General features: G+C 50.8%; 1 protein-coding gene across 2 annotated transcripts in view; it reads right to left on the minus strand.

Annotated features, from left to right (window-relative positions):
* HK2 (hexokinase 2) overlaps positions 1–12,878 on the minus strand; it is a 59,558-nt gene extending 46,680 nt beyond the window's left edge. The window contains exon 1 of one of the 2 annotated variants that reach the window (XM_001162535.8): positions 12,176–12,878. In XM_001162535.8, coding sequence (XP_001162535.3) covers positions 12,176–12,238 — 63 coding nt within the window. In that variant the 5' untranslated portion in view covers positions 12,239–12,878. Of the gene's footprint in view, positions 1–11,479; positions 12,143–12,175 lie in introns of those variants that run through there. The other variant, XM_063789003.1, reaches the window with a different exon arrangement.
* Positions 12,879–13,197: the final 319 nt, after the last annotated feature.

The following is a 13,197-nucleotide window of genomic DNA, read 5'->3' on the forward strand; positions in this document are numbered from 1 at the left end:
CCTGGGCAACAGTGCAAGACCCTGTCTCTTAAAAACAAAAACAAGCCAGAGTGGTGCAAGAGATAGTATACAGCAACAAGAATGCACCACCTACCACTACATGCAACCACATAGATGAATCTCGAAATACAGTAAAACACTGGCTGAAAAATGCCAGACACAAATGGCATCTTTTATATCCTGTATGAGTCTATTTATATTAAGTACAAAAACAGACCTATGCTGTTAGTCAGGACAGTGATTACACTTGATGGTGGTGGTGGGTAGGAGAACATGGGGCTGGTTCAGGTAATGATCTGTTACTGGATCTGGATGGTGGTTACCTGCTGCTTTCAGTTTCCCATGTGCATTATACTTCAATTCAAAAGACGCTGGAAAAAAAAAGGCAGGTGGCACTGACTTGGCCCAAGTTTACCCACTATACACAGTCAAAGAGCCAAAGAAGATTAAAGAGGTCAAAAGAGGCCAAACAAAGAGAGATCCATCATTTAAATCTGGCCACACAAAGACTTCCAGTGACTCTGTGCTGACACATGCTTGCAACTTAATTTCAAAAGAATTTCATATTTTTGCATTATTCCTTTGCCAGTGTTTTACCACAACTCTCTGACAAGGAAACCAAGACTTGGAGAAGCCTCCCCAAATCACAGGCCTAGTCCCTGAAGACCCATAGCATCCAGTGACCAGCCGAGTGCCCTAACCTAGGGCACAGGTGTGCCCACCCTGGGAAAGCCAAGCAACTGCCGTCAGTGACCTCATTAATAATAATGCCCTCACAGACTCCTCCTGGGAAGGCTGAGGCTGTACAAAGAGCAGCAAGTTTATTCTACAAAGTTGCCAGGGCAGGGCCAGATGTTTCTGATAAAAGAAAAAAAGATGAGCCGGGGGGAAGACACACAGCAGAACATGGATTCTGTAAGTCTCCTGTCCTCTGAAAGCCCATGAACCGAAACTCAGATCTCCTATGCCACTTCTTCAGATGGGACAAGGAACTTGTCCTCGCCAGGGCAGCCATGCCACCTCAGGCCAATGCCAGCTCTGACACACTGTAGACTCACAAACCCGAGGCAGCGGGTAAGCGCAGAGCTGACCAGGGAGGCATACGGGCCACTCCTCCAGGATCCTGTTGCAGCGGTTGTGAGTCACAGGGCTTCCTGTTCTTCCAGTTCTCAGTCTCAGCTGCATCAAGTTACAGCCAGACAGACCTTAGGCAGCAGCACCTGTCCAGGGTCCAGGAGATGGGCATTTGGGACACCCGGCCCAGGGTCCTCCTGTCCTCAGACATTCTGTTCTGACTGCGGAGCAGCAGAGCAAAGGGGGATTATGTCCCAGATGCACGTGACCCTGGCACAGTTCACCTGCCAACAGATATTGACTGAGTGCCAAGTTGAGTGTGCCAAGGCTGGGCACTGAGGATACTGGGATAAAGGAGACACCAGCCTCTGCCAGGAAGGGGCTCAGTCTATTGGCAGAAGACAGATACATTAACAAGTAATTACAAACTGACAGGAAGGGCAGAACAGTGGGCAGTTTCTTTTACATTAATAAAATATGGATTTACAATCACTTAAATCACATACATCAATGTGAATCTGAGGAGTGTTTGTCTTGAAATGGTTAGAAATGTGTATGTGTTGGCCTCACTGCCCAGAATGTCCCCTCCCCTTGTCTAACAAACTCCCACTGACCCTCCATAGCCCAGCATAAATGGCCTCTCTGCAGTCATAGCAGCAGCTATCTCAATACTAGGATATAATAGGTGCTCAAGAAACCTTTGTTATAGTTATACACAATGGGCTATGGGAACACCAAAGAGAAAAGTTGGACAAGTAACTTGGTGAAGGGGAAGAGCTGGCTACTCCCGACTGACCAGGTGCTCTGTGTCGGGCCTTGCTCTTCAGGCCGGCGCCCACACTGCATGGGATCCCCGCAGCAGCATGGTTTCCTCCCAGTCCACCTGTCTGCCCTGCCTAGGATGCTAGGTCCCTAGAAGTCAGACTCTGCCTACCCCTCGACAGCCCCAGGCCAGGGACCAGAATCTGCCTCTGAGCCTCTTGCCCCACAGTGGCATCTGAACTCCCCACTCCTGTCTGCTGCCAGCGGTCCACTTGCTGGATCAAATACCTCTGGGTCTGTCCCAGTCTGCCCCATCCACCCCAAGATCACACCCACCACAGGCAAGGTACCCACACTTCCCTGCTTACCCAAGACAATCTCAGTTTACACCTGTGGTCATGGCATAACTACTGATAGTGCTTTCTTCCATTCTCAAAAGCGGCCCAGTTTGGACAATTAGGGCATCCCCCTAGATACAGCTAAGTAAATCCTGCCTTTGATCTTGGGAAACTGACACCTAAAATGATAAGAGTTCATGCTGCACAAACGGTGTTTTAAAAAAACATGATGGGGATCAAGAAACTGGGTTCCAGATCTGGGGCTCATCCTATGTGAGCTTGGGCTGGTCCCTTAGTACACAACATCTGGTTTCCTTAACTGTAAAATGAAGGGTTTGTTTAGACTACATGGTCCCAAAGGTCCCTTCCCAGCTGATACCTGACTCATAACCCCATGAAACTGAAACATAAGTGAAACTGAAACATAGTTGTCCCAGCAGCTTTGTGCTGGGGGTTAAGGGCACTGGCTCTGGAGTCACATTGCCTGGGTCTGGATTCTGGCTTGCCCTGGGGCAAGGTACTATCCTATTCTGTGCCTGGTCTCTTCATTTGAATAATAGATAATAACAGGACCTACCTGGAGGGCAGCTTGAGGGTGGCCTGAGTTACTACACACAGAGCTGATGGGAAGAGGCTACAGGACTTCGTGGAGGGGACTGAGACAGAAAAGTTTGGGAGGAAACAGGAAGCAGGAAGAGGAAGTCCCTCAAATGGGAAAGAAGGAAAAGTGGCAGTTTCGAATGCCCTCATTTAACCCTAATTAAAGCTGTCAGATGGTTCATCTGGCTTTATTCCTTCAGACAATATGGAGATGCCAGAAGGAAGGGATTGGGAAAAAGGCCTTTTAAGAACATGGACCACCTCCAAGCCTCCAGGGCAGAAATGGTGGAAAGGCAGGAAGGCTGAGTGGGCGGGAGGTGGGTGGGCCCCAAGGGCTTCCAGAGCCAGTTTCTCAGAGCCTGACTCACTCTCCTGGTTAACGCTGAGATAAGATTTAACCAAGGCAGGAAAGAATGTCCGGGAAATGCTTAGAGATCCATCTGCAAACAAAATGAGTGACCACCCCTAAAAGAGGGCAGCATTTTAGGGGAAATGAGATTCTCTGTTCACAGGAACAGGGCCAAGACTCCTGACTCCTGACGTGGATAAGGCAACGGCTGTTCAAGAGGTGGGATGGAGGGTATGGGTTCCACATGCAGAATCCCCCTGGGCTTCGTGAAGAACCCAGGGCACCCTGGGCTCAGCAGGAAGGAACACACTCAACAGCCCAGGGTCTGTATATGAGGGGCAAAGAGCTGTCTGCCAAAGCCCAGGATGCCCAGGGAACCTCACCCAATCTGCCGAAAGAATGTGAGAATGGCCATTCCCTTCTGTGAAATTCCAGGGGTCGGTGGGGCCAAACCTATCATGGCGGGTCCTGTGACTCTTCAGCACAGGACACTGCAAATGATTTCCCCTGTGGAAAGCCAGGTCTGGGAGAGATGTGAGGATGAGTGAGCAAGTATTTAACTGACAAACTCCACAGCAGAAGAATATGAAATCCCAAGTAAGCAGCCTCCACAATGCCCTCTGAAGCCTCTGCTCTTCTCTGGGTTAGTTACCGGGGAGAGAGAGGTTAGGGAAAAGGAGCTGGAACTAACCCTGTGATCATTCAGCACAGCTGTGTCTCCTGCGACATCGCAAGGATGCTTCAACCTGAAGTGCACTAATGTCCCAGGCATCCCAGAGACCTCGAATGGGGGAGCCACCTCTGTAGAGGACCAGAAGAAGAGCAATTTAGAGGAAGAGCTTAAGGATGGATCTCCTACGCCCAGGAAAGAGAAGGTTTTAGAAGCACGGTGGACGCATCCTTCTTCCCTGGCTTCAGGAACTTTCCATCCTTCTGACTTCTCTGTCCTCTGATTCAATCCAACGTCACACAGAGACACAAATGGACCTGAAACCACTTACTCTAAAAGAAGCTCTTGGGAGTTATCCAGGGTAAAGCAGGGCCTCTTTTTGCTCCTGTCCAGGCGGACGGTGCAGTGGGACATCTAAGACTGTGTCTCTCCCTATGTACAGATGCTCCGACTTACAATGAGGTTATGTCCCGATTAGTAAGTCAAAAATGCATTTCATACACCTAACCTACCATCGAACACAAAGCCTGTTTTACAATAAAGTGTTGAATATCTCATGTAATTTATTGAATACTGTACTGAAAGTGCAAAACATAATGGTTATATAAATACTGAAAGTACAGGTTCTACTGAATGCGTATCACTTTTGTGCCATTGTGAAGTCAAAAAAAATCATTAAGTTGAACCTTTTTTTCTTTTTTTTGAGACGGAGTCTCGCTCTGTCGCCCAGGCTGGAGTGCAGTGGCGCGATCTCGGCTCACTGCAAGCTCCGCCTCCCGGGTTCACGCCATTCTCCTGCCTCAGCCTCCCGAGTAGCTGGGACTACAGGCGCCCGCTACCACGCACTTAATACATAAAGCATTGACTATATGTCAGGCACAGTTCTCAGAGCTTGACACCTGTTAACCCTCTTTCTCTTTCATTCTTACAACTACTCAATTAAAGTGTTATCCAAACAATCTTTGCATTTTATAGGGAAAAGAAACTGAGGCCTAGACAGGTAGAATAACTGACCCAAGCTCACACCTGCGTGTTATGCAGAAAGCCAGAGTTCAACCCCAGGGAGCCTGACTCCAGCTCATCAAACAGCCTCTCCCAGTAACTGTCAGGCTGTCCCTCAATGGATGTCACTGGCCTACCTCCTCTGCTCCCCAGCTCAAGTGCCTTCTGAATTTCCATTACACCAGCTCACATGCCTGTCTTGTTGGGAAGCCTGGCTCATGCCCAGCCTCCATGGAAACTACAGCAGCACCAGGGTGAGCATCTTCCAAGGGCAACTGAGTAAACTCCTCTTGCTGGCTTTCTGGAGCACTTGTATTGCCCACATTTCTCTGGTTGAGAATACAGAAACAGCAACTAGCTCCCGTCCCCTGGAAACCTGCCCCCCAGCAAGGGACTGTGGGCATCTGCAGACTGCTGTGAACTGTAGACCTCATCTTAAGTTCGTCTTTTGTAGAAGCCCATTTCCCACTATGACGGTCACATGACATGGCACACTGTTGACAACTCAGGGCTCTGATCCCAACTAGGGCTACTAACTTGCTGTATGACCATCAGCAATACACCTGAAAACAGAAGGGGGTGGCGGGGATGGACCAGGTTCTTCTAAAGCAGTTTCTCAAACTTGACACTGTAGACATTTTGGGCCAGGTAATTTTTTGTTGTGGGGAGCTATCTTGTGCATGGTGGAATATTCAGCAACATTCCTAGCCTCTGCTTACTAGATATCAGTAACACACACTCACCCAAACCTGCCTCTGCTTACTAGATGTCAGTAACACACACTCACCCAAACCTTTGTGACAACCAAAAATGTCTCCAGACATTGCCAAAGTCCACTGGGGGACAAAATCACTCCTAGTTGAAAACTACTGCTCTAAATGAAGAATTTTAAAAAGATAGGCTTTGTCTCTGGAAATTTGAGTAAGGTGGAAATTCTTGCTCTTTATGATAGGCTGGGATAGCCCCTCACAAAAAACGTATCTGTCCCAAAATGTCAATAGCACCAAGGCTGAGAAAACTGCTTTAAAGATAAGCAGAAAGAGCCACTCCAGCACAAGGAAGCATGGTGTGTGATCCACAGAGTGTGATATGAAGACGTGTCCAGTGAGCTGTGGGATTTAATTTGCCACATCCCAACCCCCACAGCTTTTTTTTTTTTTTTTTTTTTTTTTTTTTTTTTTTTTTTGAGACAGAGTCTTGCTCTGTCACCCAGGCTGGAGTGCATTGGTGCGATCTCGGCTCACTGCAAGCTCCACCTCCCGGGCTCAACTGATTCTCCTGCCTCAGCCTCCCAAGTAGCTGGGACTACAGGTGCCTGTCACCACGCCCGGCTAATTTTTTTTTTTTTTTGTATTTTTAGTAGAGACAGGGTTTCACTGTGTTAGCCAGGATGGTCTTGATATCCTGACCTCGTGATCCGCCCGCCTTGGCCTCCCAAAGTGCTGGGATTATAGGCGTGAGCCACCGCGCCCGGCATAACCCCCACAGCTTTGAAGAGGCAAAGACAGACTACGTACAGTGTTGGAAAACAAACCAAACCTGCTGACTTCAAAGCTCAACGATGATAATGAGGAACGTCTTATCAAGATTTGGTCTTTTAAACCGGAAGTATCTGAACAAAGGAAGCCAGTTTTCTGGGGCTCCAAGTTCTTTCAGTTCATCAGATCTCCTTACTCCCACTGCCAACTGTGGTTTGTGTTGCTCTGATTCCCCCCCTGGAAAAGGACCTCCAATTGCCCCAAACTCCCCAGAGTACTGGAAAAATTCAACTTTGAAAAGTGATGTTTAAAAAAAAAAAAAAAATGCCTGGCGCGGTGGCTCATGCCAAAGTAATCCCAGTACTTTGGGAGGCCTAGGCAGGTGGATCACGAGGTCAGGAGATAAGACCATCCTGGCTAACACAGTGAAAAACCCCATCTCTACTAAAGATATAAAAAAATTAACCGGACGTGGTGGTGGGCGCCTGTAGTCCCCAGCTACTCCGGAGGCTGAGGCAGGCGAACGGCAGGAACCCAGGAGGCCGAGGTTGCAGTGAGCTGAGATCACGCCACTGCACTCCAGCCTGGGCGACAGAGTGAGACTCCATCTTAAAAAAAAAAAAAAAAGGCCAGGCGCAGTGGCTCACGCCTGTAATCCCAGCACTTTGGGAGGCCAAAGTGGGCAGATCACGAGGTCAAGAGATCGAGACCATCCTGGTCAACATGGTGAAACCCCATCTCTACTAAAAATACAAAAATTAGCTGGGCATGGTGGTGCGCACCTGTAGTCCCAGCTACTCGGGAGACTGAGGTAGGAGAATCACTTGAACCCAGGAGGTGGAGGTTGCAGTGAGCCAAGATTGTGCCACTGCACTCCAGCCTGGTGACAGAGCAAAACTCTGTCTCACCAAAAAAAAAAAAAAAAAATTGACTTTGGCTGAGCTCAGGGGAGTTAATTCATTCAAAGGTAGAGGAAAAAGTGCTTCTTAGCTCTCTCTGAAATGTAAGTTTGGCAATATAAAACAAACGGATGGTTAACAAAAGCTACAAAGTATTCCTACTACCATCAGTTGTCTTCTGAGCAGAGAAAGGGACAGAGTTAGGTTACCAAGATGTTACATATTGAACAAATGGAGTGAATTGTACCTGTCAATGTCAGTTCGTCCAATCAAAATTAACACAGACAAAAATAATATTACTAAGGTTTCAATCAGCAATTTACTCTTGATACTGTAATCCCATACGTGCGGACTAATGGCACGTGGTAGGTGTCCAAAATGTGCCAAGGTTCCTTGAGGCTCTAACTCCAGCCCCACCCATGGTAATTCACTCTTTTGACTTAGCAGCCATATCTCTCTAGACAACTGAAAAGTATCTGGGTTTCTGTCTCCCACATCACACTCAGAGGGCCTTGCACTCACTGCAGATTCTTAAAAAAACATTAAAATTCTTGGCTTTCTTGACTCTTGGGGTCTCTGTTCAATCTTTTCACTTCCAAGATATTCCTCTCAAGCCCAGCATTGAAGGTCACCCCTTGCTCATACAACAAGGAATCTACATGAGCTATGTCTACTACAGGATTCCAGTGCAAATGTCACCAGTCTCTGCGTATTAAAACAATTTGGTCAATGGTCAGAGAAAGGAGTATATACTTCATTTTATCTCTATGGTTAACCCTGATTCTCCATTCTTAAGAGACAAAATCCTGCATCTTGTATACTAACTTATCTCAATCAATAGAAAGAATCAGCCAGGCGCGGTGGCTCACTCCTGTAATCCCACCACTTTGGGAGGCGGAGTCAGGCGGACACGAGGTCAGGAGATTGAGACCATCCTGGATAACACAGTGAAACCTCATCTCTACTAAAAATACAAAAAAATACCCGGGCATGGTGGCAGGCGCCTGTAGTCCCAGCTACTCGGGAGGCTGAGGAAGGAGAATGGCGTGAACCCGGGAGGCGGAGTTTGCAGTGAGCTGAGATTGCGCCAGTGCACTCCAGCCTGGGCGACAGAGCGAGACTCCGTCTCAAAAAAAAAAAAAAAAATAGAAAGACTCTTCTATCTCTCCATAGGCAGGACACACAGTCTTGATTGCTGAAGGACAGGAAACTCTCCTCCCTTTCTCTCTCCCTCCTCAGGACCGGCCTCAGGTCATTCTTTGGATGAAGAGATAACTGCGAACTGCCCCTCCAAGTGTCCACCCATATACCATCCCTTTAGCCTAAGACTAGCTGCCCCCGCCCAGCTCCTCCACTTCCTGCAGCCCTGGTTTAGCTTCTTTCTCCAGAAAGGTCTCCTCCTTTACTCTTGTACTCACTGAGCACCTCACCAGTGGCCAGGAACTGCAGCGACAAACCTAACAGCCAAGATTCTCCCTGCCCTGAGGAAGGAACCCAAACTGAAAACCATCAACTCTAACAGATGGTGGAATGAAACAAATGTCATGCAAGGTTCAAACACACTAATGTTGGCACACAGGAGGGGGAGAAGGAAGCAGAAAGAAAATTAAGACAGAACTGCATTTGAGCTGGAAGGGGTTAAGTGGAAAGAAGCCAAGCAGAGTTCAGGGCCACAAAAATGGCAAGGGCAGGCCGCGTGCGGTGGCTCACGCCTGTAATCCCAACACTACGGGAGGCTGAGGCAGGTGGATCACAAGGTAAGGAGATCGAGACCATCCTGGCCAACATGGAGAAACCCTGTCTCTACTAAAAATACAAAAAATAGCTGGGCATGGTGGCGCATGCCTGTAATCCCAACTACTCAGGAGGCTGAGGCAGGAGAATCGCTTGAACCTGGGAGGCAGAGGTTGCACTAAGCTGAGATAGCGCCACTGCACTCCAGCCTGGTGACAGAGTGAAACTGTGTCTCAAAAAAAAAAAAAAAAAGGCAAGGCCAAAAGGACCTAGTGTGAACAGGCAGGACAGAGGAATGAAAGGATGGAGAGGAAGATGAGGCTAAGCTGGGGGGTAGAAGCGGAAGGCAATTAAGAGCTGTAGAGAGCTCCTGAAATGATCCAGTCTGGCTCCAGAAAGAGTTTTAGGGACACCCTTAGCAGGCCTCCAAAGTAACAAAGAGACCAGTTGACAGAGTTAGAGAGTTGATGAAAATGAATCCAGGACTCTCAGCTGGAGTAGCCAGAGGGTACTGGTGCCACTGATCAAACCAACAGAAGAGCTAGTTCCATCTGTGGTCATGATGGGTGGGGGTGCTACCAGCAGCCAGGAGTGGGCACAGGCCCGGGCCAGGAGTCCGCTCACGTTCCCCAGAGACAGGCGAGTATGTGCTCAAGAGCGTAGTGCTCTAAAGCCAAATGCATGGCTTCGATTCCCAGCTCGTACAGAAAAGCTGGTGACCTTGGGCAAGTTACCCCTGGGCCTCAGGGATGCTAATAACAATCAGTCTTCACCTCATGGGACTGATTTGAATGTTAATAAGCTGACATACCTAAAGAGCTTAGAACAGTGCCAGGTACACAGTAGGTGCTCTGCAGTCGCTCCTGAGTTCCAATTGGCAAAAGTGAGGAAATAACCCTGATTCTCATCTCTAATGCCCCAAAACACTGGGCTTGTCCATCAGGAGACGACAAGTGACCTCGTTGGGCAGGTGAACCCAAGCCTTCCACGTCCTCAGACTACAACCCAGAATATGTAAGATTATCTTATCACAAGGGGATTTCAGAAGGGTCCAAATCAAAAGGTCTTTTCAAAAGACTCTAAAGTTATACTAAATTTTCATTCTTCTCTCTTAATTCTTCTTTCCAATGGCAGCTCAGAAAGATGGTTCCAAGATACTCTGAGTCTCTGCTTTCTATGTAACTGCCACTGGAATCAAACAGCTTCGCTCACCTAAGCTGGGAGTCAAATCCCAGGTTCTGACAATTACTGAGTTAAAGGCCTGATTCAATTCTGCCCCTATTGGTAGTTTAGAGGAAATACACCCAAGGGTCCTCAGGGACACTTCTCAAACTGACAGGTGGCTGCAAGGGTAGAGAAAACCTACAGGAATGACAGTTGCACACTGCAGTGCTTAATAATCGCAACTCCATAAAGTGGACAAGCCTACTGTTATTATTGCATTTCACAAAGAGAAACGGGCTGTCCAAAGAGGCTCAGGGTGCTATGGTTAATAAACCACAAGACAGAGATTACAACTCATTTCCAGATACCCTGGTTAATTCCCGTTCCACTCTGGGGGAAGAGAGATGAACCCCATTCCAAGATTGAGAGTGGTATAACTCCAACGGGGTTCCAACCCTGGTGCCCTCCTCTGGATTGAGGAAGAGTAAATTTATGCAAGGATTCAAATGTCCTGGGGTAATACCCAAAGGAGAACTCCCTGAGATTAATGACGCTCCACTGTGTATTTTAGGACTTGCCAAGAGATGATAGCCTTCCTCAAGAGTTCTTAGAAGTTGAGAAGTTACCAAGATCCTGCCAGCTCAAATCAAAGGCACGTTTTTAAGTAAACTGAATCAAGGTGCAGAGCCACATCCCAGGAATTAGAGAATAACAGCCATTTACAAACAGTAAAACCCAAGTAAATCAACCGCCTCTGCTCGCTCCTCCAGACTTGAGGCTGGGTAACTTCTGCTTTTCTTGGAGGTTCACGCGCCATCACTACATTAATATGCCTCCTATGCCCTCGGGACCGCCAGAATGGGAATATGAGCAGGTTGTCGCACAGAACGGTAATGGCAAGACATTTTCCCAAAAATGTGTTCCCATCAGATATTGAAATTCCAAGTATGTAATTGAGCAACGCTCCGTTGCCTCACAGCTCTTAAAACAACCTCCCTCCAGCTAATCCCTTCCCAACTTGTCCCCTACCTCAAATCGTAGCCCAGGCCCGGGCCAGGAGCCAATCCCCTAATCCCGGGCATTTCAGAAACTCAATTCTGAGCGCGCCCCTGGCCCTGCCCGGCCCCGGCCCCATCCCCACCCCCATACCCCGAGGCGGGGAATGAGAGATTCCCGGCTTGGCCTGAGGCTCTTTCTTATGTAAATGACCCGGCCGCGGTGAGCGCTCAGCCGTAGGGAGCTGCGGAGCGAGGTGGGAACAGACAGGTCGAGGCTTAAGGAAAAAAAAGCTCGTTTTCTGAAGGACATAAATCTCAAGAATCTCAAGTAATCCAGGAACGCGGCGCGTTGGCCTCTCCGAGTAACTTTTAGGGCAAACCAGAAAGTAACAACCAAAGTCCTCCCCTTACTCAGAGGCAGATCCTGAGGACACGAGGCTGGGCGGTCCCGAGGCTGATTTAGAGGGGCGGGGGTTAATGGGGGACGCCCCTCGCCGAGCCTCAGTTCCGGGCGCCACAGTTCCGGGGAGGGGGCGCGGCGGGCGGAGTTCCTCTGCCCCTTTCCTACTCCTTCCCGGGTCAGCTTCTCCTCGAGCCCACCCCCGCAGGGCCGCGGGGAAGGAGAAGGGAACCGCTCGTCTCCTACACGCGGTCCGCGAGCGCGGACGGCCCCCGGCGGCCCCACGCGGCAGCGGAGCAGCCTCCCGCAGCCACGATTCTCTCCACGTGCTCTCGCCGGAACTCGCGCTGCAGAAGGGGGCTCCCTCCCACGTGGGCGCAGCAATCCCTGACTACCTGCGGGGTGACCCGCCCCTCCAGTAACAGGGAAAAAGGGACTGGGGGAGAGAGCGTGAGCGCGTGCCGGAGCTCAGGGAGGGAGGGCGCCAGGCGGAGCGCGACCTCGGCTCCCCGCCCGCGCGCACTCGCCGGCTGTGCTTAGCGGACGTGGCTCCTGGCGCCCAGGAGTGTCCCGGCTGCCCAAACTTTTTCCGCGTCCCAGGCCCCGAGTAGGGAGGAAGCGGGTCCCCGCAGGGTCGAGGAAGAGACTGATGGAGGCCAGGCCACTTTGCCAGAGCCCAGCCTGCCGCCCCGCCCGCGCTGACTTACCTTCTGTACTTGGTCATGGTTGAGCTCCGTGAAGAAGTAGGCAAGCAGATGCGAGGCAATCATCCTGCCGCGGCCCGACGGCGCAGAGTTGGGAAACCGAGGCGGAGACGCGAGAGGGGAGGCGGGCGGCGCGGTCCGACTGCTTTGTGCTGGGGCTCGGCTGCCGGGCCGGGAGCTGGGAGTCCGGACGGCGCACAAAGAAGGCTACCGGCGAGGGTGCGCCCGGCTGGCGGAGGGCGCGGGTCTCCGGAGACGTGATTTTGGCGTCACAACTGCTAGAAGGCGCCTCAGTTCTCTCCTGGCGACGTGTCCGGTTGTCCCACGTCAAGGCGCTAACTTCGGCCACAGGATCACTGAGGCTCAACTTGAGAATCTCAGCCCGGCTCCACTCGGGCAGTGGGACCTCTCCGATTCACAGGCGCGTGGCTCAGGCCCGCGGATTTTCTTAGCTGGGTGACACGATGTTGCCAGCGGCAGCCCGGGACTCCTGCGCCGGAGTTTCATGCAACAATGTGGCTTATTGAGGGGCTGCCGGCCCGCGGGCCTCCGGATCAGTGACGTGCGCACGCCCATTGGCTGCGCGGGGAGGGTGTGTGCGCCCACGGGCCGCCCGCCGCCGTGGCGCAGCCAATCATCGCTCACGGCTCGCGGGCGCGGCCGCTCAGACACCGGAGCCGGCAGCCTGGGGAGGCGCGCCGGGGGCGGGGGGCGGGGGAGGGGCGGGGCGCCTGAGATGGGACGTGTGGTCCGTGGCTAAAGGCTGGGACGGAAAGGCGCATGAGCCACCGCCGCGTCAGGCTCGGCTATGGGTGGGGGGAGCGTGATCGCGGACCCGGGGTGTGGGGCGACTGGAAAAACGGGCCACTGGACCAGCACACGCCCTGTGCGGAGAGACACTGTCTGGCATCTCGGGATCATGTGAGGGGTTCCCACTGCCCAGTCACACGTCTAAAGCATCCTAGTTCTTACCTATTGTAGCACGGCCAGAAAGTGAGCCGCCTTAGCTGCTGATTGTACTAGAG

Source organism: Pan troglodytes, chromosome 12 (assembly GCF_028858775.2).
Source record: "Pan troglodytes isolate AG18354 chromosome 12, NHGRI_mPanTro3-v2.0_pri, whole genome shotgun sequence".
Lineage (NCBI taxonomy): Eukaryota > Metazoa > Chordata > Mammalia > Primates > Hominidae > Pan > Pan troglodytes.